The sequence below is a fragment of the Ambystoma mexicanum genome, chromosome 1q (assembly GCF_040938575.1).
Source record: "Ambystoma mexicanum isolate Mex_15411 chromosome 1q, UKY_AmexF1_1, whole genome shotgun sequence".
NCBI lineage: Eukaryota > Metazoa > Chordata > Amphibia > Caudata > Ambystomatidae > Ambystoma > Ambystoma mexicanum.
Window position 1 is genome coordinate 68,507,898 of NC_090922.1, and position 24,967 is coordinate 68,532,864.

The window sequence follows — 24,967 nt, forward strand, 5'->3', positions numbered from 1 at the left end:
TGTACGGCACACTGTGCCCACCTGTGATGTGTAGCTTTGATGAGTGTGGGTTTTGGTGACCGTACATTACATTGGCCAGGGGGTGATGTATTGCCAGTTGTAGGAACCCAGACTCACATGTCATTGCCCTGGACAGCCCCCCACCCCCTTGCACAGGGGCCGGCCGTACATTGGCACTTGTACTCACCCAATAGCCATGTGCTTTGTCCAGCATAGCGTTCCATGTACCGGGGCAATGTCGAATTCCGCAGGACCATTGAGTCATGTGTTGACCCTGGGAAACGTGCGCACCAATGTGTTATCACTTGTCCAGCGTCACATACCATCAGTACATTCAGTGAGTGGTATAGTTTCCTATTGCGGTACACCATCTCCATTGCATGTGGTACGGTCAGCTCTATGTGGGTGCAGTCTACTGTACCAATGCAATTTGGCATGGCCGCAATGGCATGGAAGGCCAACTTGGTGGCAATGACCTGTGCAAGGGTATGGGAGAGGAGGACGTGTTCCGACACATGGCACAGCAGGGCATCTAGTACCCGGTCCAGTATTCTTGAGAAGCAGGGTTATGACAGCCCGTGCAGCTCACCAACAGTGTGCTGATACGTTCCAGTCCCAAGGAAATGCAGTACCGAGACCACCTTCAGCATGGGTGGGATTGCTGTCCGTATGCCAATGCGGGTGCTGATGTCCTCAATTATGGTAACAATGGACATGATTGTTGGATGGTCCAGCCGGTATAATGTGTGGATCTGACCTGGGGTCAGGTTCCAGGGAGAGGCCCTGATGCGGGGTATTGCCGGCTGCCTGCAGGGTCGTGCCGGCTGCACATTTGGGTTTGGTATAGGTGCATGGTTTGCTATCTGCCGCCTGCGCCTCCTCCGCCTCCTCTGCACCATTGCTGCCACCATGTGCACTGCTGCCTGTAGGTTCAATAGGCCCAGACCCAATGCTGCTACAGCGGCTCCCTGCATAGTTGTGTTTAGAGTTGGCCTGGGTGTGGGTATGGCCCTTTTGTAGGCTCCCAGTGGCCTGCTGGGTCCAGCTGGGCTCATTTGGTGTACCTGTGGCCTGATTCAGCTCACCTGACACGGTTTAACGCCATCTCTGCGGTGGCAGCGGTACCGCCACGGTGTTCACGGTTTTACCGCCAATTTTGTGCAGTGTTTCCATGTCCATGCTACTCGTAATGCGCAAAGTGTTACCTATTGCCGGTAACTGTGGGTGTCGTTGTGCTGTCTGCCGACGCAGTTATCGGGTGTGTTGTCTCTGCAGTGGCGGTTTCGGGGTGGTGGTGTTTCCGGGATCGAAGGTCGGAATTGGCTGGTCTGGTAAACGGTGCCGGTACGGTTTTACCGGCTGCATTGAATCCAGACCGGCAAACTCATAATGAGACTCATTGTCTGATAAGTTTGCAAGGTCAATGGCCCGCTACTGTTAACATCATTTTAAGTCAGATCACTTCTCAAAAAGCAGATAGTGGAACCAAATGACCCTGCAAACTATCACCAATCTCAAACACTCCCTTCTTAGGGCCACGCTGGAGTAGAACAAGTTACTTACCAACTGGTAACGTTCTTTCGACTGGATGTTTCTAAAACGCATTCCACATCTTTGACATGTAATGTCCACAGCTGTGCACTTCGGAAACTTTTTCGGCAGAGGGCGTCCTGCGGCGATGGAGTCGGGACCATGTCCCTCGAGGGCCTCCATCGAGGACAACGTCACAGGATGTTATAAATAGGACGCACAGCGCCCGTTGCCTCAGTTTAAGTTTTTTTCCACAGAACTTATGACACCATTCAGATGCCTGCTGGACTGCATTTAGCCTTGTGGAAACGGAAGCTGCAATTACATAGGAAATTCTCCTGAGGGGCAGGCTGGGAGGGCAATGTGTAATGCGTTGAAGGAACATCCAGTCGAAAGAACGTTACCAGTTGGTAAGTAACTTGTTCTTCGAATGGACTGTGTCCTCCAACGCATTCCAACACATTCCAACGCATTCCACATCTTTGACGGACTCCCAAAGCAGTACCAGTAAATGGAGGAGGGAAAATCATGTAACATACCCAATTAGATTGCGGAATAAACCGCCTTCCCAAAGGCCATATCCCGACCATGGATTGTATCCAGGGAATAATGTTTTACAAATGTATGGATTGAAGCCCAAGTAGCGGCATCACAAATATTCCTAATAGGAACACCCTGCTGGAGGGCGGTGGAAGTAGCCACGCCCCTAGTGGAATGAGCTCTCAACCCATCAGGAGGGTCTTTACCCGCCAACCGGTAACACTCCGTAATGGTAAGGATAATCCACCTGGACATAGTCTGTTTGGTAACAGCCTGGCCCATTCGGTGTCCAGATCCTACAAAGAGTTGATCATCCACTCTGACCCTGGACATCCTAGAAATGTAAAAGCTCAGAGCTCTCCTAGGATCTAACCGATGGAGACGCTCCTCTTCCTTACCAGGATGAGGAGGAGGGTAGAAAGATGGAAGAACCACCTTTTGACTCAAATGATATTCAGAGACTACCATAGGTAGAAAAGAAGGACGTACTCGCAGTACAACCCTGTCCTTGTGAAACACAGTAAAGGGTGGCTTAGCTGAAAGTGCCTGCAATTCACTCACTCTGCGAGCGGAAGTTACCGCAACCAAGAACACAGTCTTGAAGGACAGCAATCTCAAAGGAAAAGAGTGAAAAGGTTCAAACGGAGCACCCATGAGAAATATCAAAACCAAATTCAGATCCCAAACCGGCACCTGGAAAGGGGACAGCGGGAATACATTATTCAGTCCTTTAAGAAACTGAGAAATCAAAGGAATCTTAAAGTAAGAACATTCTTCAAACGAGCGTTTAAAGATAGGCAGCACCGCCAGGTAACCCTTAATGGCACCCACTTGAAGGCCCCTGTAGGCCAAAGAAAGCAAGAAAGACAAAACCACAGGAATCGAGCACTGACAAGGATCAACATTGTGATCCATGCACCAGTCGCAGAACTTATGCCAATGGCAACGATACAGGGATTTTGTTGCAGACCGCCTGGCCGAAAGCAACACCTCCATCACGTCATCTGGGAGGTCCCAATCCTTATACCTCAACCTTTCAGATACCAAGCGTGAAGGTTGAGAGCCTTGACCTCTGGATGGAGAACCTGAAACCCCCCACCCCTTGCGCGACAGCAGATCCTCTCGGCGTGGGGGGCCGATGGACATTTCCAGAAGGTACCACGCTCTCCTGGCCCAATCCGGAGCAATGAGGATCATGTGGGAACCGAACCTCCATAACCTCCGCAACACTTGAGGAATGACGGGGGATGGAAGAAACGCATACAGCAGTGGGAATGACCAATCCACCACGAACACGTCTCCTAAGGCTCCTCTTGGAGGAAATTCCCTTCAGCAGAATCTCTCGCACTTCCGGTTGACACTGGTGGCAAAGAGGTCCACTTGCGGGGTTCCCCAAAGGGCGAAGATCTCCTGAAGGACTTCCTGAGTCAACTCCCACTCGTGAGAGACTGTGCTCTGCCTGCTCAGAGCGTCCGCCGCTGCATTTTTGTCGCCGGCCAGATGAACTGCCGAGATCGAAATTTCCTGCTGGATGGCCCAGAACCAGAGCTGCATTGCCTCTCTGCACAACGGGAGTGACCCTGTCCCCCCTTTTTTGTTGAGGTAATGCATGGCCACTGTGTTGTCCGTCATGACCAAGACACTCTTCTCCCGTACCGAGGGCAGAAAAGCCTCCCGGGCCAGCCTGATGGCTTTCAGCTCTGATAGATGCATGTGGAGTCTGGACTCCGACGGAGACCCATGACCGCTGGCGCTCATGTTGTTGGCATGAGCACCCCATCCTGTGATGGAAGTGTCCGTCACTACAGTCACCTCTGGCCACGGTTGCCAAAACGGTTCCCCCTTCATCAGGTTCCCTTCGTTCACCCACCACAGAAGGTCCTGGGAGACCGAGTGTGGGATCTGAACAGGATCCGTCATCTTGCCGGAGAACTGCGACCACTGCATCTTGAGGACCCATTGCAGGGATCTCATCCCCAGCCTGGCCTCTGGCACCAGAACAATGCAGGGAGCCATGAGGCCGAGCAACCTTAAGAACTCAAAAGCCGGGAGACTCTGAGCAGGTTGAAACTTGTCCACCATCTGTGCAATGTGATGAGCCCTTACCTTTCGAGGCGAACACTTCCCCAAGGACGTGTCCAACACAGCACCGAGCTGTTGGGAAGGTGTCAGGTGCAACTTCTTTAAATTCAGGGAGAAGCCCAGCCTGTGGAGGGTGCAGCAGGTGACACCGAGATGATCCAAAGCTAGCTCGGTCAGCCAGTCGTCCAGGTAGGGGTAGACGTGAATCCCCCCTCGCCTGAGGTACGCTGCCACCACCATCATGACCTTGGTGAAGACCCTCGGGCGGAGATCAATTCGAACGGCAGGACCCGAAACTGAAAGTGTGAGTCGCCAGCCGCAAACCTCAGGTACTTCCTGTGCAGGGATGGATCGGCACATGCAAGTATGCATCCTTGAGGTCCAGAGACACCAACCAATCCTGAAGTTGAAGGGCCTGGAGGACTTGAGAAAGAGTGACCATCTTGAACTTGTCCTTCCTGAGAAGTTTGTTCAACGAACACAAGTCCATGATGGGTCTCAATCCCGTCTTTCTTTGGGATAAAAAAATAAGGAGAATACCAACCCTTGTTCCTCTCCGCTACAGACACCAGTTCTATGGCACCATTCTCTAGCAGGGATAAGATTTCCTGCGCAAGGAGCAGATCCGGACTCTTCAAAGAGTGGTTCCCCGGTGGATTGTTGTGAGGCCGCTGAAGGAAGGGAAGGCAGTAGCCGTGGGCTATCGTATCCAGAACCCACGCATCCGAAGTAATGGCTCGCCATTCTTCGAGATGCTGAGACAGTCTGCCCCCAACCGGCGAACCATGGGACATGGCCTCACAACTGTTTGGAAGCGGCTGCGGCAGTGCCTGAAGGCAAAGAGGCAGCTGCCTCAGCGGCTTTGGCACCACGATTTCCCCGACCACCACGGGTACTTTTTCGCTGGCTCCTTTGACTGGCGGCCCCTCTCGTTCTACCAAAGGAGTAGAAGAAATGAAAAGGAACCTCCCCTCCACTGCTGTCCCCTAGGTCGAAAAGGCAGAGATTGACGCACCGACCTCCGCAACCACGCAAATCTGCATATAACGGTGCTCGCAGCCATGGACCGGCTCACACCGTCAGCCGTATCCAAACCCGACTGAAGGGCCTCACACATGGAATCCTTGCCATCCTGCACGATAGCAAGGAAAATATCCTTTTCTTCCCCCTTGGGAACACACTCAGCCGCAAAAGCAACACAAGACCACAGTGTGTGTATAAAGCTTGCCAAGGCAGATGTGGAGTTGGCCGATTTCAAGGCCATGCTCCCAGCAGAAAACACCTTACGTGCCCAACTGCCGACGCGCTTGTCATCCCTATCGGAGGGATGGTAGGGTATGCCGCCTACCACGAGGTGCCCATAGCCGCCTGAACCACCAAACTCTCAGGAGTGGGGTGAGTAGACAAACAGCTGGGGTCGCTAACGGAAAGGGCGGTATTTCTTAGTAAGATTTTTATTTACAACCGGAAGAGATTCCGGGGACTGCCAAGCAGCTGCCACCCTTTTCTGCAAGGTAGAATGAAATGGCAAAACAGGGTCAGAGGATGGACCTTGATCCAAGATGTCCATCAGATTATCTTGCACAAAGTCTTCTGGAGGACTAGACCAGTCCAGATACTCCGAGACTCGTGCCATGAGTCTCCTATAAGAAGACTCTGCATGAGCCCCAGGGTCAGGTCTACCAAACTCCACTTCCGGGGAAGTGTCCAGTCCACTTGCATCATGGAGGGTCTGTCTCAACTCCTCCAACTGACTGTCCCCAGAAAAAAAAAATCGGAGCATCATCAAGGTCACCAGGTTCCTCAAACTCAGACCTTTCCTCCTCTTCAAAAATATCACCCAGAGGGGGTTGAAACCCAGGTCTGGGAACAGAAGAGGGCCTGCAGGCCAAAACCGGCCTCACCGACTTCGATGTAGCCTTTCTTGGAGGTCTGGGTGCTCCAACAGCAAATTCTGTGAAAAAATTCCCAAAGGCGTCAAGAGACGTAGAGATCGCCGAAGGCTTCAGCGTTGACACAGGTGCCGACGGCACCATGGGCTGATACAACGGCAAGGCGTCGATATCCGAACCTGACGGACACGGCACCGAACGAGTCGACGCCAGCCCCGAGCCCTCAATAGGTTGCTGCGGTCTTGCTGGGGACAAGGACCAAGACCTAGAGACACGTCTCTTGCAACCTTTCGAAACCTTGTCCTTACGGGACCTCGACGGCTCCCGATGTGTGTCGCGTCGTGAACCCGAGCCTGAAGGTGTGCGAGCCACAGACCAAGACCGATCCAGGCTGGCTTCGTCAGAAGGCGCGACCAGATCCGTGTCTTGTGATTGAAAAATCGCCATCATAGATTTCTTGAACGCTGCTCATTCCTCCGGAGTCGAGGACTTTGTAGGGCACGTAACCGTCTTCGAGGCAGCATCCTCCGAGGAGGACGGGGAAGGCGACCGGTGACCGTGCTTCCGTGAGTGCTGGGACGAGGAAGACGAGTGGCGAGAACCACTGCGGGACCAAGTACCCCGGGATTCCTTCCGACGCAGAGAGTCGCCCATCGAGTCATCGGTGGAAACCCCCTTGGACTTGGAAGTCCGGGACTTAACAGGCTTCGAGCCCCTACCTACCTGAAGCTTCCCCTTCTGCTCCCGCAAGGCCTTTGCAGTCAGCGACTGGCATTTCAAGCAGTCGTCGGTGTCATGCAACTCGCCGAGGCACCACAGACAAATGTGGTGGGGGTCGGTGAGCGACATCTCGGACTTGCAGTCCCGGCAGGTCTTGAAACTGGACCGCAGAGTCGGAGGGGTCGAAGAGAAAGACATCTTTTTTTTTTTTAAACTCTTTTTTATTAGTGGTCACGTATAGGCTGTTACACCACAGCACATATGTTTAACTGTTACATCAGGAGTAAAATATCCGTTACATTTCACATAGCATTATTATGACAAGTCAGCATCAGTAATCATATTACATATTACATAGGTAGAATCTGAACGGGCCCCAAATGTCCTTAGGTCTGCATGCCGAGGGTCGGGTTAAAATAAACTGTTCCTCTGACTCGTTGAAATGTGTCAATTCTTGTAGGAATTGGTTCATGGTGGGCGCGAGAGAACTTTTCCATTTCTGTAAAATACATTTTTTGGCAATAGCGCATGAAATGTTAAATAATCTTCTAATTTTCTCTGATTGCTTGCCAATGTCCCCAAACAAGTACTTCTGAGGAGTCAAATCGGGGGGCACTTCAGTGATTTCTTCCAGCAGCTCAGCCACCGCCCTCCAGAATCCCCTCCGTCCCGGGCAGTCCCAGTACATGTGAAAGGATCCAGCCTGAGGAGCATTACATTTAGGACAAGCGTCAGATGTGTCTGGTGCAAACCTTGCGATTTTGGCCGGTGTATAATGTAGCCTGTTCAGGATTTTAAATTGGATCACCCTTAGGCCAGCATTAAGCAAGACCTTCTTGGATAACGCACAATAGCTGGCCCATTTCTTTTCTTTAATGGTCCCCTGTAAATCCGCTTCCCACTGCTCCTTTATCTGATTCAATATGGGGGTGGGTATGAGCTTGAACAGCTGTGTATAACCTAGAAATCCCCAGGCCATTTTTAGATGTTACTAACTGCACACATGGATGAGGTGGGGGTTCATCCGGGAAGAGAGGCCACCTCTTCTGGAATGCAGACCTCATACGGTAATATTGCAACGTTTTCAGGGGTCCACCCCCCAGTGCCCTCAGAAAGAGACCCCGGTCCATAAAAACACCATTAACAAACATGTCACCCAGCTTCATTTCCCCGTTAGGGTACCAGGACTCTTGTATGTTAGCGTCATGCGTAGGGGGTATACCCGGGAAGTCCCAAAGCGGTACCTCTGGATTGTAGGGGACCTCCACTCCCAGCCTCTTGAATATAGCCATCCATGCCCTGACTGTTATACTTTGGATCGAAAATAACTCATTGTATATTCGTGAGATGTGTGGTATGTTCCTCTATCCATGCATGGGGTGTACTGTTCTCGTCATTATACCAATATTTCGCAAAGTGGGCTTGGGAGACGTAATAATAAAGCTCGAAATCGGGAGCCGCTATCCCTCCAGAGGAATAGGGTTCTGTTATTTTCTCCCAGCTAATCCTAGCTGTCTTACCGTTCCAGAGAAATGTTACCACCATGGATCTGAGCTTGGAGAAGAAGGCCCTGCCCGGCCATATAGGAATATTGACAAATAAGTATAAAAGTTTAGGGAGGACCACCATTTTAAGAATGGCAACACTAAGGAAATTGGGAGCCGCCCCCAAATCTGAATCTTGGAGCCTAATGCCTGCAGGGAGCCCTCATGGTTATCTGCATAGAGTGTGAGCTTGTTCCTGGCGACCAGTATTCCCAGGTATCTAATGTGGTCTTCATACATGCGATTCCGCTTAGATCTACTTCACACGAAAGCGAGAACAAAACATTGGAATTGTAACTCTAACACTCTTCTCGATACCACCTGCAGATTTTGTAATAAGGACAAAGTAATTGAAACTTTAAAACATCTCTTTCTTATATGTCCTTTTTTTGAAACCGAAAGGCTAAAAAATATTAACGCGTTTACTTCTACTCACTCAGTTTTTGGAAGGGAATTAATATGGTCACGTTGTATGTGGGGCTCTTGTAATTCAATAATTTTAGCGACTGTACGCCTAGTGAAAATTATCGAGGCAGCCTTATCCATCGATGAAGCCACCTAGAATTCAAAGGTTTATGCGTATGTTTGGCTCTGTTATAAGAGGTTTTTCCTTGAACGTATTTGCTTTTGTGAATTATGAAATGTTTTTATGTAAAATGATAATCATTTTTATTGAATAATCAATTTTGGATGTTCTTTTCTGTATGCTATGCTTAATGTAGATATTTGTAATTATCTGGTTTCTCTTTTCACAAGATGTATAGTGAATGTAGTTAAAGATGTTTTTCTTTTTCTTTTGTGAATGAAATTGAAGTGAACTATTTTATCATTTTGTAAGGATGCGTAAGCATCAAAAACAAAATTTAAGCAATAAAATTAAAAAAAAAAAAAATTTGGTCTTCGGACCACTTGAGTCCTGTGTCTGTGGGGCATCGGGTGGCAGGTGTTAGAGGGAATATTTCCGATTTGGACATATTTATAGTATACCCAGAATAGTCTGCAAACCCCTGGATCTCCATCATGATGGGTGTTCTATTTACCTCAGGCTCCCTGATATATAGGAATGTGTCATCCGTGTAAAGCGAGATTAGTTGGGTGGAACCCTTCATTGTGATCCCTTTGTCTGAGTGTCTAAGACGGACAGCGGCCGCCATAGGTTCAATGGTCAGTGCGAATAGTAGGGGCGAAAAAGGGCACCCCTGTCTGGTCCCCCTCTCCAGGAGGAACATCTCGGAAATGGCTTTATTGGTCAGGACACAGGCCCCAGGTTCCGTATATAGGAGTTTTACGTATGGGACCCACCCCAAACGCCTCAAGCACCGAAAGGAGATAGACCCATGATACCGAATCAAACGCTTTTTCAGCGTCAAGGGATATGGCCACTGCGCTCCTCGCGGGGTCGATCTGTGCCATAATACCAAAGAGTCGTCTGAGGTTTAGGGCTGTAGATCGAGTAGGGACAAACCCATTCTGGTCGGGATGGACTAGGGTTGGGACTGCTGGCAGAAGGCGATTCGCCAGGACCTTTGCAAAGATTTTATCATCCTTGTTGATGAGTGACAAGGGCCTGTAGGACGAAACGTCCTATGGTGGTCGCCTGGGCTTGTGGAGTACCACTATTATGGCCTCTCTCATAGTGGAGGGCAATCTGCCGGATTCAAGCGCCTCCTCCCACACTTGTAATAGTATCGGCACAAGTTCCTCACGGAACTCCTTGTAAAATTCAGCGCCCAACCCGTCCGACCCCGGTGCCCTGCCTGTTGACAGATCCTTGATTGCTTCCCCAATCTCTTCCGTCGTTACCGGCTGATCCATCGCCAGGCGCACTTCGTCAGGGAGCCTAGGGAGGGAGAGGGCTTCAAGATAGGTCTTGATTTCTGCGGATGTTTTCTTATCTTGGTTTGAATATAGCCTCTTATAGAATTCCATAAATTCCCCATTAATGTCCTTATCCCCAAGGAGAACCCTCCCCTGTTGCGTGCGTATGCTTGTGATCTGTGTGGGTTGTTTATCGTGTTTAATTAGGTTGGAGAGCGCCCTGCCAGCCTTGTTGCCCTGCCCGTACCTGCGCGCCCGAATCGGGGCCGCCACATATCGGACCTCCCTCAGTGCAAGCTTGTCAAATTCCTGGAGATGTGTGTGTATATCAGCTAGTACTGTCTTGTCTTGCGTATTTGAGTATGTTTTCTCAAGTGCATCTAACATTCCTTCAACAGACGACAGTTCGGTCCTCACAGCCTTCAACATACCCGTAGTTCTAGACATCAACAAACCCCTCATCCAGACCTTGAATGATTCCCACACTGTCGAGAGTCTGTCGACCGATCCGATATTATTGGACAGAAACTCCGAAATTTCAACATGGAGTGACTCCACTACCCCGGGGTCACATAACATTCCATCAGACATCCTCCACCTCCTGAAGGGACGTGGTGTGTTCCGGAATAGTAGTTCCAACAATACTGGGGAGTGATCGGAGAGGGTGCGGGGCAGGATTTCACATCGCTCAACCGAGGGCGTCATGGGCATGGAGACCAACCAGTAATCAATCCTAGACTCGGAATCATGTACCGAGGAATAAAACGTGTATCTTCTACTGCCCGGGTGGACCTCCCTCCACGCATCAACCAGTGAGAGCTGTGCAATGACATGTCTAAGATTCAGTGCTGTCCTGCTTGGGGGTCTCATCACCGTAGAGGATCTATCAAGAATCGGATCAATGGCCAAGTTGAAGCCCCCCTCCCCCCACAAGACACCCGAAACATCCAGTGATAGAACCATCTCATATATATCCAAGTAGAAGGCCGGGTCATCGATGTTGGGGCCGTATGTATTGACCAGGAGAAGCTGTTGGTTAGCCACCTCCCCCCAGACCATGACAAATCTCCCCTGGGGATCGACCTTGTGACCTCCAACCCGGAACACAAGGCCTGGGTGAATAAGGGTGAGAACCCCTCTGGACTGAGTCGAGTAGTCCGTGTGGAACCTCAGGGGACCCCACCCAGGCAGGATGTGAGAATTAACCGTCCCCACTGCATGGGACTCCTGCAACATCAGTATTTGGGGATTATGCCTTGGAGACGTAATTGGAGATCTTCCTAACCTTAACTGGATTGTTCAACCCCCTCACATTCCACGTTAGTAGTTTAACCTGTAGCCCACCACCGGGGACCCGCGATGGCCATTGTCAAATCTGACGAGTTCACAGTATTCGTGCCATACAATCAGTGCCAGCCCAAACGTGACCAAAACTTTACTTTTCAACCAACAGGTCGTCCCATTCCACCCTCCATTTAGAGGTAGCCCCGGAAGGTAGCCAAAATCCTCAACAAAATGCCACCATAAGTCCATCCAACAATTGAACGCAACAGCCCCGTCACCCTGTCCCACCCGCCCCCCCTCATCATCATCCCCAACTTGACGATGTACCCCATCAAACTTATGGAACATTCCACGGGTGGCCATGTTGCTTCACATGGCCGCTAATCAGGTCCAACAACTCCACCAACCAAAGTACCTGGTGTACCTTAATCAGTTACTCATCTGGGCCCCGGGCCCAACCAGGGTCGACACACAAGTGTTTCTCATTCCACGGGTCTGGGCCTGTTGTTCTGTGCTGGTCTGCCCCCTCTGGGAGGCAGGGGTATGGAAGTTTCAATATAATGCATGGCCTCCGCTGGGGACTCGAAGAAAAGGGCCCTGCCCGCATGTTGAAGCCTCATTTTTGCCGGGAACATTAAAGCATATGGAATCTGGCGCTCTCTTAGGAGCTTCTTAACTGGCTCATAGGACCTTCTGCTCGCTTGAACTCCAGAGGAGAAATCAGGATAGAAATGTACGCGACTTTCCTCATAGTGAAGGGTGCCCGCCTCTCTCGCTTTTCGTAGGATTGTGTCTCTATCTCTATAGTTGAGGAGCCGAGCAATTATGGTGCGTGGTGGCGCGCCTGGTTTAGGTGCAGGGGCCAGCGTACGATGTGCTCGTTCCATCGGAAATTGTTCAGAGAAAGCCTCCGGTCCGAATAGCGTTTTAAGCAGTGTCTCAAGATGTTTCTCCATTTGGCCCTTTCCAAATGATTCCGCTACGCCCACGACACGAATGTTATTGCGCCTGGAGCGCGATTCTAGGTCCTCGCAGTTGTTCTGTAGCTTCGTCATGCTTTTCTTAATTTGGATGATATCACGGCTGTGGTGTGAGATAGTATCTTCATTAGTGCTGATGCGGGTTTCAGTTTCCGCTATGCGTAGGCTTTCCTTCTCCACTCTAGCCTTTAAGGAGCCGATGGTAGAGACTATGTCATCCAATTTTGTGTTTATTGAGCGAAACCCATTTTGGACTATAGCTGTTAGGTTGTCCAAATTCTCACTGGCTTCAGCAGCAGGGTTCTCGGTGTCGGCCGCGTGGGTGTCAGCTGACGTGGCCTGACCCTGACCCCCCGTGTAGGCGTCCATGGGGCCCTTCCTCAGCTTTCCCGGAGTCTTGGAGCCTTTTGCCGGCCTCTGTGGTTCCCCCATGATGAATGGCGTTCCAGGTGGTGCAGTATACTGTATCCCAAATGTTCTACAGTTTCCAGTTGGGGTCCCGCGCCACCGCCAGCACCAGGGTCTACACCCCGTCTGGTCTCCCGCCCACTCGGGCACTGGAGCCTACCACCTCAACAAGGGTGATTGCGGGTCCGATTTAGCCGCTACCCCGGCCGACCATGTGGCATCCCGCGGGGGCTCCCTCTCCGCCCAGCCTCGCCTCCTTACTGGTCGTCAGCGCGGGTATTGCTACCACATAGTTCCTCAGGCCGAGTACTGCGATTTGCACCGGATGCCTCACCCCGCACCGCACTGTATGGTTCGTAAGGAGTTCTCTGGGGTTTAGCAACTGCGGCAACCACTTCCGGGGCTGGGTCGGGCCGCGGGCAGGTACGGACCGGAGAGTCGTCCACGCCGCGGTAGCCCAGATTCCGTAACGTGTCACCAGAAGAGTGTCAGGGCCGAGCCGGCACCAAGCTCCTCCCCCTTTGGGCCCAGCCGTTTCAGCCATGCCACGGCTCTGTAGTAGACTGCTCTGGAGCTCGCCTCCGGATTTCTGTCCCTCCGTGCACCGGTCAATCTGAATCGCGCCGTATCTCTGGCGTCCCTGGACCCCGAGCCTCAGGATTTCGTCTGGTCACCCACGGGCGGATGGGCCAGCCCCCCAGATCGTCCGAGCCGAAATAGGCAGCGCTGGATGGATAAACTAGCTCAGGATTTCTCCGTGGAGCGGGAGCTCTTAGATCAGGCGGCCATTTCCAACGTGCGCAACAGCGCCCCCCGAAGAGAAAGACATCTTCAATGAAGAAAACACACGAGGCGCGCTGAGTTTCACGAAGTTAACACGTTCGCGGAAAAAACGTAACTGAGGCTACGGGTGCCGTGCGTCCTATTTATAACATCCTGTGACGTCGTCCTCGACGGAGGCCCTCGAGGGGCATGGACCCAACGCCATCGACGCAGGACGGCCTCTGTTGAAAAAGTTTACGAAGTGCACAGCTGTGGACATTACATGTCAAAGATGTGGAATGCGTTGGGGGACACAATCCATTCGAAATCAATATACGGACAACTCAGACTTCAATGAAACGAACAACATCTTCACAAGGCACAATAGGGCTTCAGACCCATGAGGAGTGCAGAGTCACCTTGTGCTTAATATGGGATATGCTTAATAACATCAGCATCGCAGACAACTCAGAGTGCTCTCATCCTTCTCGGTATCTCAGAAGAGTTTGATAGCATAAACCACATAAGACTGGAAGATATTGGAATTAAAGTACCAGCCCTACAAAGGATTATCGTCTTCCACATCAACAAAAGTGTAACCACTATTAAGACTGCCCACAGAACCAAGCTATGTTGTCTGGGATGTGGACTATTCAAAGGTTCTATGCTGTCACTTCTGTTGTTCAACATCTACATAACTACCCTACTAGAATCTATCAGCCGATTCGGGCTCACTGCTACAACTATGTTGACAAGACTGGTCAATACCCCTTCATCTAACTTGCCTAATTTGAAAAAATATCTTGCACACGTGGATGCATGGAGGATTATAGAGTAACTCAGTCTTTCCAAAGCAGACCCCCCGCTTTGCAGTGCAACCCCACCATCAAACACCTCCTCAGCTCCCAGTCGCCTTAAGTTTAAATCATAAGTGTGATCAATTGTAATAATCTTTCTTCCAACTTCGCATATATACTGCCCTACCTTTGGTTCACTCACATGACCATGGCCTTACTATCACTTGTCCTAACAAGCTGGATCATGCAAACACGTCTTTACCTAGGCTGCTCTAGTTCTTGTTCCAGACTTCAAAAGAAAAAGGCAAGGAGCATCCCCTTCTCTATGTTGGTACCCAAACTTTGGAACTCCCAATGTAAACATTGGTGCATGGAAGCTAACCACCAGACATTCAGAAAACAACTCAAGACATGGCTCTTCAGCTAACTGAACCAGTTACAAAACAAACCCAGATTAACCTAAATGGAATTTCTGACTTCCATACATTGCAATGCCAATTTCAACCAAACTGACAGCAGAAAACTAGTCTACTGAAACAAAACAAAGAAAACATGCCACAAACAGCTTAAGAATTAACTAAACACGGACCTCATTCCTCCTTCCCAGCCAACTGCTCCCTAACCAACTACTCAATGCTAAGTCGTCCAGCTTTGTACACCACATCCACACCCCATCAGACAACCCACAATGTCTAGCACAGTATACACAGATTCCGACCCCTCCCTTTATCTTTCAACACTTCACTCCACTCCAATGACCATCCCCCTCAACCCTGGGACTGCCATTATGGCCAACACACCCTGAGGGATGCTTTTCCCGCCCTAACACAACAAAACCCATATCCAACACACAGGTAATGGGTGCTTTTGTCTTGTACTCATCACCACCACAACCTTCCCCCTCCGTGCTTACCCCTCTTTCTCACCAACACTACCCCCTACCACTGTTTCTTTACAGAGCTCTGCGCAGCAAGGCCAACATTATTGTATCATGCTATAATAGTAATATACATTTAAAAAAAACAAGGACTTTCACAAAGTCACAGATGGGAATCAGTCACACACACACCACAGCCAGAAAAGATGGTCTTTGCCCTTCTTCCCACCCGCTGTGTGCTAAGGTAGGCCATGGGCTGATTAACCCCTTCTGAGCTATTCCGTACAGTGTGCGCTCCAATTCCAGATGTACAGGTGGCTGTCTGGCAAATGGGTCCCTGCCCATAGTCTGGAAACCTTAAAACTGGATCCCTGCATAAACCATCTTTCCAGCACTTAAAAGCTATTTCATTGACCTTTTTGTGGTACCTCTAAAGCCACAGACAGGAAGTTGGGCCCCTTGCCAGAAATAACTTCCTTGCAAAGGCATACAATTGTTAAGTTTGGAAACAGAAGCGCAGAAGGTTAAAATAAACATATGCCTTCTGTCACTTTATGTTGCAGTAGCTGTCAGGAGTGCACATGTGACCATTGAACTTGCCCTGCAACACTGCATGGCTGAGGGTGTCTGTAGACTCAGCAAAGACACGTTTCCATTATAATTCTGGCATGGAACAATTAAAAAATGAGGGTCCTAATAGCAATACTCTCTTTCAGAAACAGTAGTACCTGCATCATGTTGGGTTAATAATAAAAACCTAGGGCTTTCACACCCTCGCAGATGGAAATCCCTTACAGAAATACACTAACCTCGTGTGCCACAGATCCCAGTGAAAAGTCAAGTCTTTGGCAGAGCTCTCCAAGGTTAGACAAGCTGCTGGCTCTGAGGGTGCTGTCTTGATCCCTGGCTCCCCTTAAGAAGGCATGTATCAATGGGTCTCGGTAGAGAGAGACCATATTGCCTGTGGAAAAAAAGAAAATGAGAATATGTTCAAACGATATGTTGTGAGAAAATGTTAAGCATTGTGGTGGCCTCATGATGCAAGTACAAGGGGAGCAGAAGACATTAGCGTAAAATCCAGACATGGCCCACATTATTAAAGCAAAACATGAAATACTGTGACAGACCATCTAAGCCTGAGAACCTGTGCTGAAACTCCAGTATGAACACCCACTAACCCACTGCTCAATAGTCAGGATACCCTAACATAGTTACAACCAAACAATCCAGCCTTCTCCTGGAGTCTGCACACCCATCATACATGCACATAACCCAAATATAGAATTCTTATTTACAAAGAGCTAGTCAAGTCAGCTTTGTATGCTGTAAGGAATACGTTACTTACCTGTAACTCCTGTTATTTAGCATTGGTATCTTTCATGCAATCACATGGACTTGAATTGTTCCCGTCATCAGGCTGGGAATATTCGGTAACATTAAAGCAGTACCTTTACATTTCTATACTGCTGGTCACTTTAGTGCTCTATTAGAGTCATTTTTGGGTTGTAATACCCACCGCCAATAAGACAGATCCCCTTAGCACTTCCCCTGTGGGCCATCTTCCGATATGGCAGCACACGTAATGTGGCAGTAAGAACCAAGAAGAGCCAGATAGGGGTAGAAGGGAGGGTCGCATGTGAATCCCTGAAATATACCAATGGTGGAGAACAGGAGTTACAGGTAAGTAACAATCCTTCTCCAGCATTGGATCTTTCATGGATTCACGTGCTCTTGAATAATATTACACAGCAGTACATATACACAACCAAAACGGGCCAAGGGACACCTCAACAGATGTAACCAACTCACCTCTGGAAAACTCACCACATGCGATCAGGTTGCGAAGCACTGCCTGGGCAACTAGGGACTCCTCTACGGAATCCCTATTGATGCACTAGAACCTTGTGAAGGTATGGACATACCTCCACTGGCAGCCCTGCAGATGTCGAGAAGGGTAACACCGGACAGGAACACTGTAGTAGAAGGTACAGCTCTCGTCGAGTGTACTCTCGTATTTCCTGGAAGGGGTCTGTTGGCCAGACGTTGGCAGTAGGAAATGCACACCGATAGCTCTCTCGCCATTAGAATACTTGTAAAGGGCATTGCCCTTGCCGACAAGTTGAAGGCAACAAGCAATTGTGATAACTTTTGCAATTCCTCAGTGCAAGCCACATAAAATTAGAGGGCTTGTGCGAAATCTAGGGACGCTCTGCTGGAGGCAGAGAACATAAGAACACTGGTAAAGTCAAGGGTTAATTAAGGTGGAATGCAGAAGAAATCTTCGGCATGAAGGAAGGGTTTGTACAGAGGACCACCTTAGACTGATGGAAAGTCAAGCAAGGAGGCTTGCAGAAGAGGGCTTGTAGTTCGCCCACTCGTCTGGCTGAAGTAATAGCAACTAAGAACACTGTCTTCCAGGAGAGAAACTTCAAGGAGGCTCTGTGCAGAGGCTCGAAAGGAGGCCGAAATAGCTCAGATAGCACCATGTTGAGTTCCCAAGCTGGAGCAGGAGCTCTGACAGGGGTAAAAGTATGATAGTACTTTGAGAAATCCTTTCACCAACTTTTGTGACCCGAGGGATGGTGTACCTGGGGCAAGCGTGTAGCGCAAGATGGTTTCTAAATGCACCTTGATAGAAGAGTGTGCTAATCCCGTATTTGCTAATTACAGGAAGTATGGCCCGACGCCTGGAGCCTGAACGTGGAATGGGTCTAGGTGTTGAATTGCACACCAAATGGTAAAGCGCTTCCACTTGCTTCTGTAGCAGGACAATGTATATGGCAATCTGGCCCTGGCCAATATATTTCTGCAGTCTGGAGGTAGCTGTATGTTTTTGAATTCTAGGGCTGCAGGAGTCAAGCCGTCAAGTTGCGTGACGCTGAGTCGTGGTGTAGGATGGTCCCGCTGTCTCTGAAGAGTGTCGTGGAGTAAGGGCAGCTTGATGCAGGGAGCCACAGACAGGTGAGCAGGTCTGAGTACCAAAATAAGCGCGGCCAAGCTGGGGATACCAGGATCATCGTGCATCGGCTCTGTGAGTGTACTCTGTACTGGCAACTCCAGGCAGCAGAGGGATTGGAGGGAACGCATGAAGGAACAGACCTTACCATAGGAACCAAAACACATCCCCCAGGCTTTCCTCTTTGCGGAACCTGCTTGGAAGCTGGTACAGTTCCTGTTGATCGCTGTGGTGAATAGACCGAACTCCGGCCGACCCCACTCGGAGAAGAGGTAGAGAACTTGGCCTTGCAGAAGTTCCCATTTGTGGCAGGACCAGAGTTCCCTTCTGAGTGAATCCGCTATGCTATTGTGTATCCCTGGCAGATGGAAGGGAAGTTGGAAAATGTTGTGTGCCAGTGCCCACGTCCAAAGTTCCTGCGTCTCTACCGACAGAATCGGAGAGCGGGTCCCACCTTGCTTATGAATATAGAACATGGTGGTGGTGTTGTCTGTGTTCTGCAATTGTGGGTTGAAGGACTTCAGGGTCCAGAACACCACCCTCAGCTCCAGGACATTAATGTGTAGGGCTTTTTCTTTGGGTAACCACAGACCTCTGGCGTGGAATTCTCCTGTGTGAGTGCTCCACCCTTATAGGGAGGCCTCCATCTTAACAGTTACCTGGTATGCAGGAAGGTGAAAGGGGGGCTTCCTGAGTTAGGTTTAGACGTAGTTTGCCCTCCCAAGAGCCCGATATTTGCTACCAACAGGCATCTCTCTCCTTCACTCTTCTCAGTTAAATACACGTCTCGTCTTAAAGAGACATCTTTTTTTTTCTGACAGATTAACTTCAGCATTGCCTGCAGTCATATATGAAGATGTTATATTCTTCTTGCCAGCAGGCAGTCCCATACATGCTGATATGTTGGGCAATCTACGGAGTTCCTCATAGGAACAGGAGTCATTGTCCCCCAGGGGTGGTCCCTCCCAGTGAGGTCCCACTTGCCCATACCCCTAGGGAGGGTATTGCAGAGCAGGCTCATCTCCCTAGCCTGAAAGGGGATGGCTTCCCCTTGGGGAGAAGGGGCGAATACCTCTGATTCGTCACACAGTTTCAAAATCTAAAAGTAAACTGCTTTAATGTTACGGAGGATTCCCAGCCTGACTGGGAATATTCAAGAGCATGTGAATCCATGAAAGATCGAATGCTGGAGAAATACAATGTTTTCATTAGTCAACTTAATGATAATTAAATTACTGATCATACAAGAAGGGAAGGTGAAGTTGACCAAGCAGGATTCAGACCTCTGGTAGAAGGGTTAACACACTCCCCAAATGATAGCTCAACACCAACACTAATGAAGAAACTAACGCATTTGCCTGCTATACAGCACAGTAACACTCCCTATTGGCAATAGTGCCATTATGCAAAATTCCTCAGTAAATTACTGGATACATCCGCAATGTGATCCTTAAATGTTACAACACTGTTTGGGTTTGCTTGAGAGGTGTACTTGCAAAGAACAGGCTTCAAATGAAAGTGAAAATATGTTGGGCACATGATGAGCATGGAGGCGACAGTCAAAACAGAGTATTTCAAATGCTGTGTAAATTCCAAGCATATTGATTATATGGAGGTATCAACCTCATGCAATAAATTGCAATAGGTCATGAATTAAGTATCTCATTATCATGGTTTGCACGACCTCCTAATATCAGAAGAACTTGCCCATAATTGTACCCTCTCCCAAAAGGTAGAGGTATCAGAACTTTTTTGCCCAACCTCCTTCACAAATCGGTTTGTCCTTTATGTGAAAAGGATGCACTAACTATATAAAAAGACACAGAAGAGCCACAGAGGAGGTGAGAACGTGAAAATCTCTGACCATCTGTGCATGGCGTTGTACAACGTGCAAATGGGAGCTGTTTTCTATATGGGACACTGATCTAGTTTTATGAAACAATGCGTTCTTTAAAAAAAGAAACCATTTTTAGCTATGTCACCACAAAATACCAAGCACGTGATGGACAACCCTTCAATGTCCGCTGGTGACCAAAACCTGTTCAGTAACGCGAACCGTAAAAGCTAAAGAAGAGTAGACTCCTCTCTGATCAAAGGAGGAATTTCGAATTGCAAAACGTGCAGATTAGGAGGATATAGTTGGTTTTCAAGAACAAACTTGTCACTGAAAAAATAGAAGGTTCCAAAAGGAAAGGGATCCAGTGATATAAAAAACCGTTCCCCAAGCAGCGACGCCTCAAGGACTGGCTTGACAATAATACTAAACTTAGTCCTCTACAAATGGCTGTGGCTCCGGTGATTTCTTGATGGGATCTAAGGGATCTGGAAAAAGTCAATGGCTTTTAGCTGGAACAATTGATGGGATTTTGTGTATAGATATCTATATGGAGGCAGATGTGAGGAATACGATGGTGTCATCAGTCCTTTCCCAGCAGTAACCTCTCCCAATGTGGCCAGGGGATGGCAGCCGCTACATTATCAAGGGAGTGACATGACATCGTCGGATGGGACACCGTATCCCTCATTTTTCCTCGAGGATAACGCTGCCATACCTAATACCATCACAGCATATTCTCATACGTCTCATTAACCTATAAAGGTTTTTGAAAACCTTTTCTCAAGACCAATAGGCCCACTCTGATCTGCCTTGTGAAACCTATAAAAACGCATTCTGAGGTTCCTCATACAAACCATCCAGGACCTACTTGCCCTTGAAAACCATTAAGAATACTCACACAGGTTTATCATCCAAATTGTCAAGAATGGACTTCCTTTCCCGTACTGACCAAAATACTGGGACGATGAAGAGAAACCGAGTAATGCAGAGTGAAGGAGGCCACAAGCACAAGGAGCACTCTAGATGATGGATGCACAGACCTGTGGCCGGGTGATATAAACAGCAGAGGTAAAGAGTGGAGGTGTGCTGCTGGCGGCAGAGAGCTGCGCCTCTCTGTGCAGACCACAAGATTGAGCGTTTGGGACCAGTGCTGTGGAGCCGACCGGCTCAAGAGCCAAGAAGAAAGAAGCAGCCCAGGAAGAGGAGACACTGGGAACGCCAGGAGCCGAAGATATACTCCTGGGCGTTAGCAGGTGTCAAACGGCAGAAGCCATGAGCGAGAGGAAAGCCGCGAGAAGGTGGTCGCAAGAAAGAAAGTACTAAAAGACTGTCGACGGCTGGCCGTGGGATAAATCAGGTACACCACAGCGTCCTCCCAGAGGCAACAGGGACACCAGGGTGTATCGGCAGCCACGCCGAATGCAAGTAATTGTGAAAAAAGAAGCTGGGAGAGAAAGAGCATGAGAGCTTGTTGTCCAAAGGGGAAATTAACTGCGAGTGAAAAGCATTCAACTTTGTCAGTGTATACAGTGCAAGTATATGGGAAACCCAAACAGGATAATATATCAAGCAGCTATATTATCAAACAAAATAAGCGTGCAAGTCTAAAAGAGGGCGCAGAACCTGTATGAGAGGAAGTCCTGTGAGGAGAGTATACCAGGTATCACAAATACACAGGTAGAACACCGGGCAGTTTTGTGCATCAGTGTTGTTGCTGGACAAGAAGGCACAAGGAACTGCTACTTGTGAACATATCATAAAGTAAAGAGGAATCCAGGGGAAGGGAGCCACTCTCTGGAGCAAGGCTCCTTTTGTGTTGGAGTTAATTATTCTTCCTTTTTGAACACTTTTCTAAACCACCCAAGGCCAAAGACATTCCCATTTTCACCTTAGAATTTAGAGCGTGAGGGTCAGAATAGAACTTTGGACATGGGACAGTTTTGTTTTGGACATTCTGACACAGAAAGATCCATAGTTTTTGGTTTAGGTAGGGAAACTCCTCTTATAGCAGAGTCAGAGAGGCATTTTCCCAACCCCTTTTATTTTTCAATACAGGTTTTGACCAAAAATATGACTCACTTGTGTCCTGTGTCCGAGTTTCATTCCTGGCTCTTCACACAGACCAGACTTATAATTAGTAGCACAACAATGGATGGAAACTAAAAGGAACACATTTCACCCAGACATCACACCAAAAGGCACATATGCCTGAATACACTGGATGCCTGTTTAAGATATATGAGGATTGCCTTCATAAAGCGCAAGAGGTTTGCGTTGGACATTGGCGACTGGAACAAATTAAAGTGATATAAAAACGAACAAGTCTCGGGGCGTGTCTACACAGCCACGGAGTAGGCTGCTATTCCTGTGTGCTCCTGCGGATCCGTCTACCATCCTGAACATAAAAAGCATTTAAAACTGGCTGCCAATATTCAAAATATACCTACAGCCGCAGGAACATACTTGGGATGCAACGGTGGCATCTTCGGTGAAATCTGCAATAAAGAAATCAAGATGCGAGTGACCGAAGTTGGGAGAGCCCAGGCTGCTGGAGAAACAAAGATGGTGTTGCAAGAATAAAGAGATGAATAATAATACGGCCACGCGGCCGATTTCAGAGCCAGCTGACAGTTTATGAACTGATAACCATTAATAGAGGTAAGATCTGGGAACCGAACTCTCTTGGTGCACAGGCAACTTTTGAATTATGTGGCAGTAAAGAGGAGGTTACGTGAGGCAGGCTACAGATATTTGCTGCTATATCCGGCACAAATGAAAGTGCTTCATAAGAATAAAGCGCTGTTCTTCGAATCACCAGTAGATGTAACTGCATGGCTGGACTCACGGAACTGTCCAATGGGAGCGGAAGACCAGACTGAAAGTAGACTGGAAAAGTGAACCGGTGCCTTTGTAATGCCGCAGAAGGAGACAATATGAGAGATAAATCCGGCACACATAGTGACATTGGGACTGGATTATAGTAGATTGCATAGGAGCTCGACATGATAGTCTTTATGGTCCTACACTGTAACATGTTGTTAGCACATAGTAGGAGGCACGGAACCAGGAGACACGCTACCATCCCCCCGTAGGTAGTTTAGTTGGGATACTATTAGTATCCCCCTGCTGAGTACCGAGTATCGGTTGTACTGAGAAAAGGGCTAGATGCGGGGTAGCCTGAGATCCAGGGATGGAGCTGCGTAACAGTTGGGGGAAGTTGGAGGGGGGGAGGGGAAGGGCAACAGTTGGGGTTCGGTAAGGGGGGAGGGAAGGGAAGAGGGGAGTTTGAAGGGGCGTTAATATTATGGGGGAGAGCATACTGTCATGATCCACAGAAATCGCCCCTTTTGGACTTCCTGGTCCCTGTCACAACGGCGCTTACACTCCTTGGTACTTCCAACATGGCCGTCTAACGTGGTACGCCTTCCATCAGCCTCCACGTCGGACGTAGCACATTCTACAAATAGACCACGCCCCACGCATCTCAACGCTATCGCTGGTAGTGACTAGACGTGTGCTTCGTAGTTCGCTGAACTATTCTTCTCCTGCTCCTGGTTCCCGGACCCTCTAAATTCCCATCTCCCTTCCTCCATTTTCTCTACCTTGCTTCCTGGATTTTGTGTACCGCCTCCGAGTAGACCTTCCTCATTTCCTGGACTTCCCGGAGCCTCTGAGTATCCCGGAACGCTGAACGCACGCTGGAGCCAGAAGAGGCTCGCGCGGGCTTATCCAAAACCCGATCCGTGCGCAAGAAGACTGCTTCCAAGAAATCCTGCAAGGATCGATTTCAGGTGAGAAAAGGGGGAATCCGTGACAGTTTGAGACGCGCAACGACCAAAGATGAATTTCACATGGAAGCCGCCGTTCAGGATCTTATGCGTGGCATGCAAGAATTAACGACCAAGGTGCAGAATTTAAAGGAGGAAAACACAGCATTGAAACAATTAGTTTTGTCCCGTGATTCTGCTACAAAGGAAAGCGTACTACTGGGCGGCATTGTAGACAAATAAGATGGGTCTGCAAAAACCCTTTGTGGATTCCTTGATTCCTGTTTAGTCCACTTTACCTTTAAGCCTTACTACTTTTTGACCTCCAGGGCTAAGGTGGGCTTTATAATCTCGCACCTCTCCGGAAATGCACTAACCTGGGCTATACCTCTAGTCAATTCTGCAGATGCCCTCCTGGATGATTACGATGGATTTATACAAGCCCTTAAGACCATGTTTGATCGCCCAGAACAGGTCTATAGCGCCCAGGAACGTCTACTTGATTTTCAGCAAGGATCCCAGGACATGCTTACGTATGTAACACGATTCAAACAATTGGCTAAGGAAGCGGATTGGTCTTCAGAAGCAAGCTTTACTCTTTTCCGAAGGGGGCTAAATGAAGAGATCAAAGACGAATTAGCCAGAGTGGCTTGCCCAAGTTCATTCCAGGCACTTATGGATCTTGCCATGCAGATAGACTTTCGTATCCAGGAAAGGAAGGCAGAGAAGAAAAAGACCAAGATACCCTTCCAGAAGGTTTCCGTTGAGATGTCATCGAAACCTGACCCTACTCCAGTCTCTGTTAACGATCCAGAACCCATGCAAATAGGGGCTTTCCGTGGACCCATTACCCCGCAAGAAAGGATGAGAAGGATCCACACGGGCTTATGTATGTATTGTGCCTCGGATAAACATCTAGTTAGAGAGTGCCCTCTAGCCCCTCCACGGCATTCGGGAAACGCCAGCTCCCGATCCTAGATGTAGCAAGGCTTCGGGATTGAGTGTTTGCTCCACATCTATTCCTTCCTTGAACTCTCCTGGACAGAACAACCTAGTGATTCTACAGGCGTTCCTATCGCCATCCAAGAATGAGACCTACCCTATTTTGGCCTTGGTGGATTGTGGGGCTATGGGAATATTCATTGATCAAGATTGGGTCTTTAGCCACCACAT

At 48.9% G+C, this 24,967-nt stretch overlaps 1 protein-coding gene across 2 annotated transcripts in view; it reads right to left on the reverse strand.

Annotated features, from left to right (window-relative positions):
• Window positions 1–24,967, reverse strand: part of TANGO6 (transport and golgi organization 6 homolog) — a 1,470,654-nt gene that overhangs the window by 249,864 nt on the left and 1,195,823 nt on the right. For both annotated transcript variants that reach the window (XM_069635546.1, XM_069635547.1), the window contains one exon: window positions 16,044–16,195. In XM_069635546.1, coding sequence (XP_069491647.1) covers window positions 16,044–16,195 — 152 coding nt within the window. The remainder of the gene's footprint in view (window positions 1–16,043; window positions 16,196–24,967) is intronic.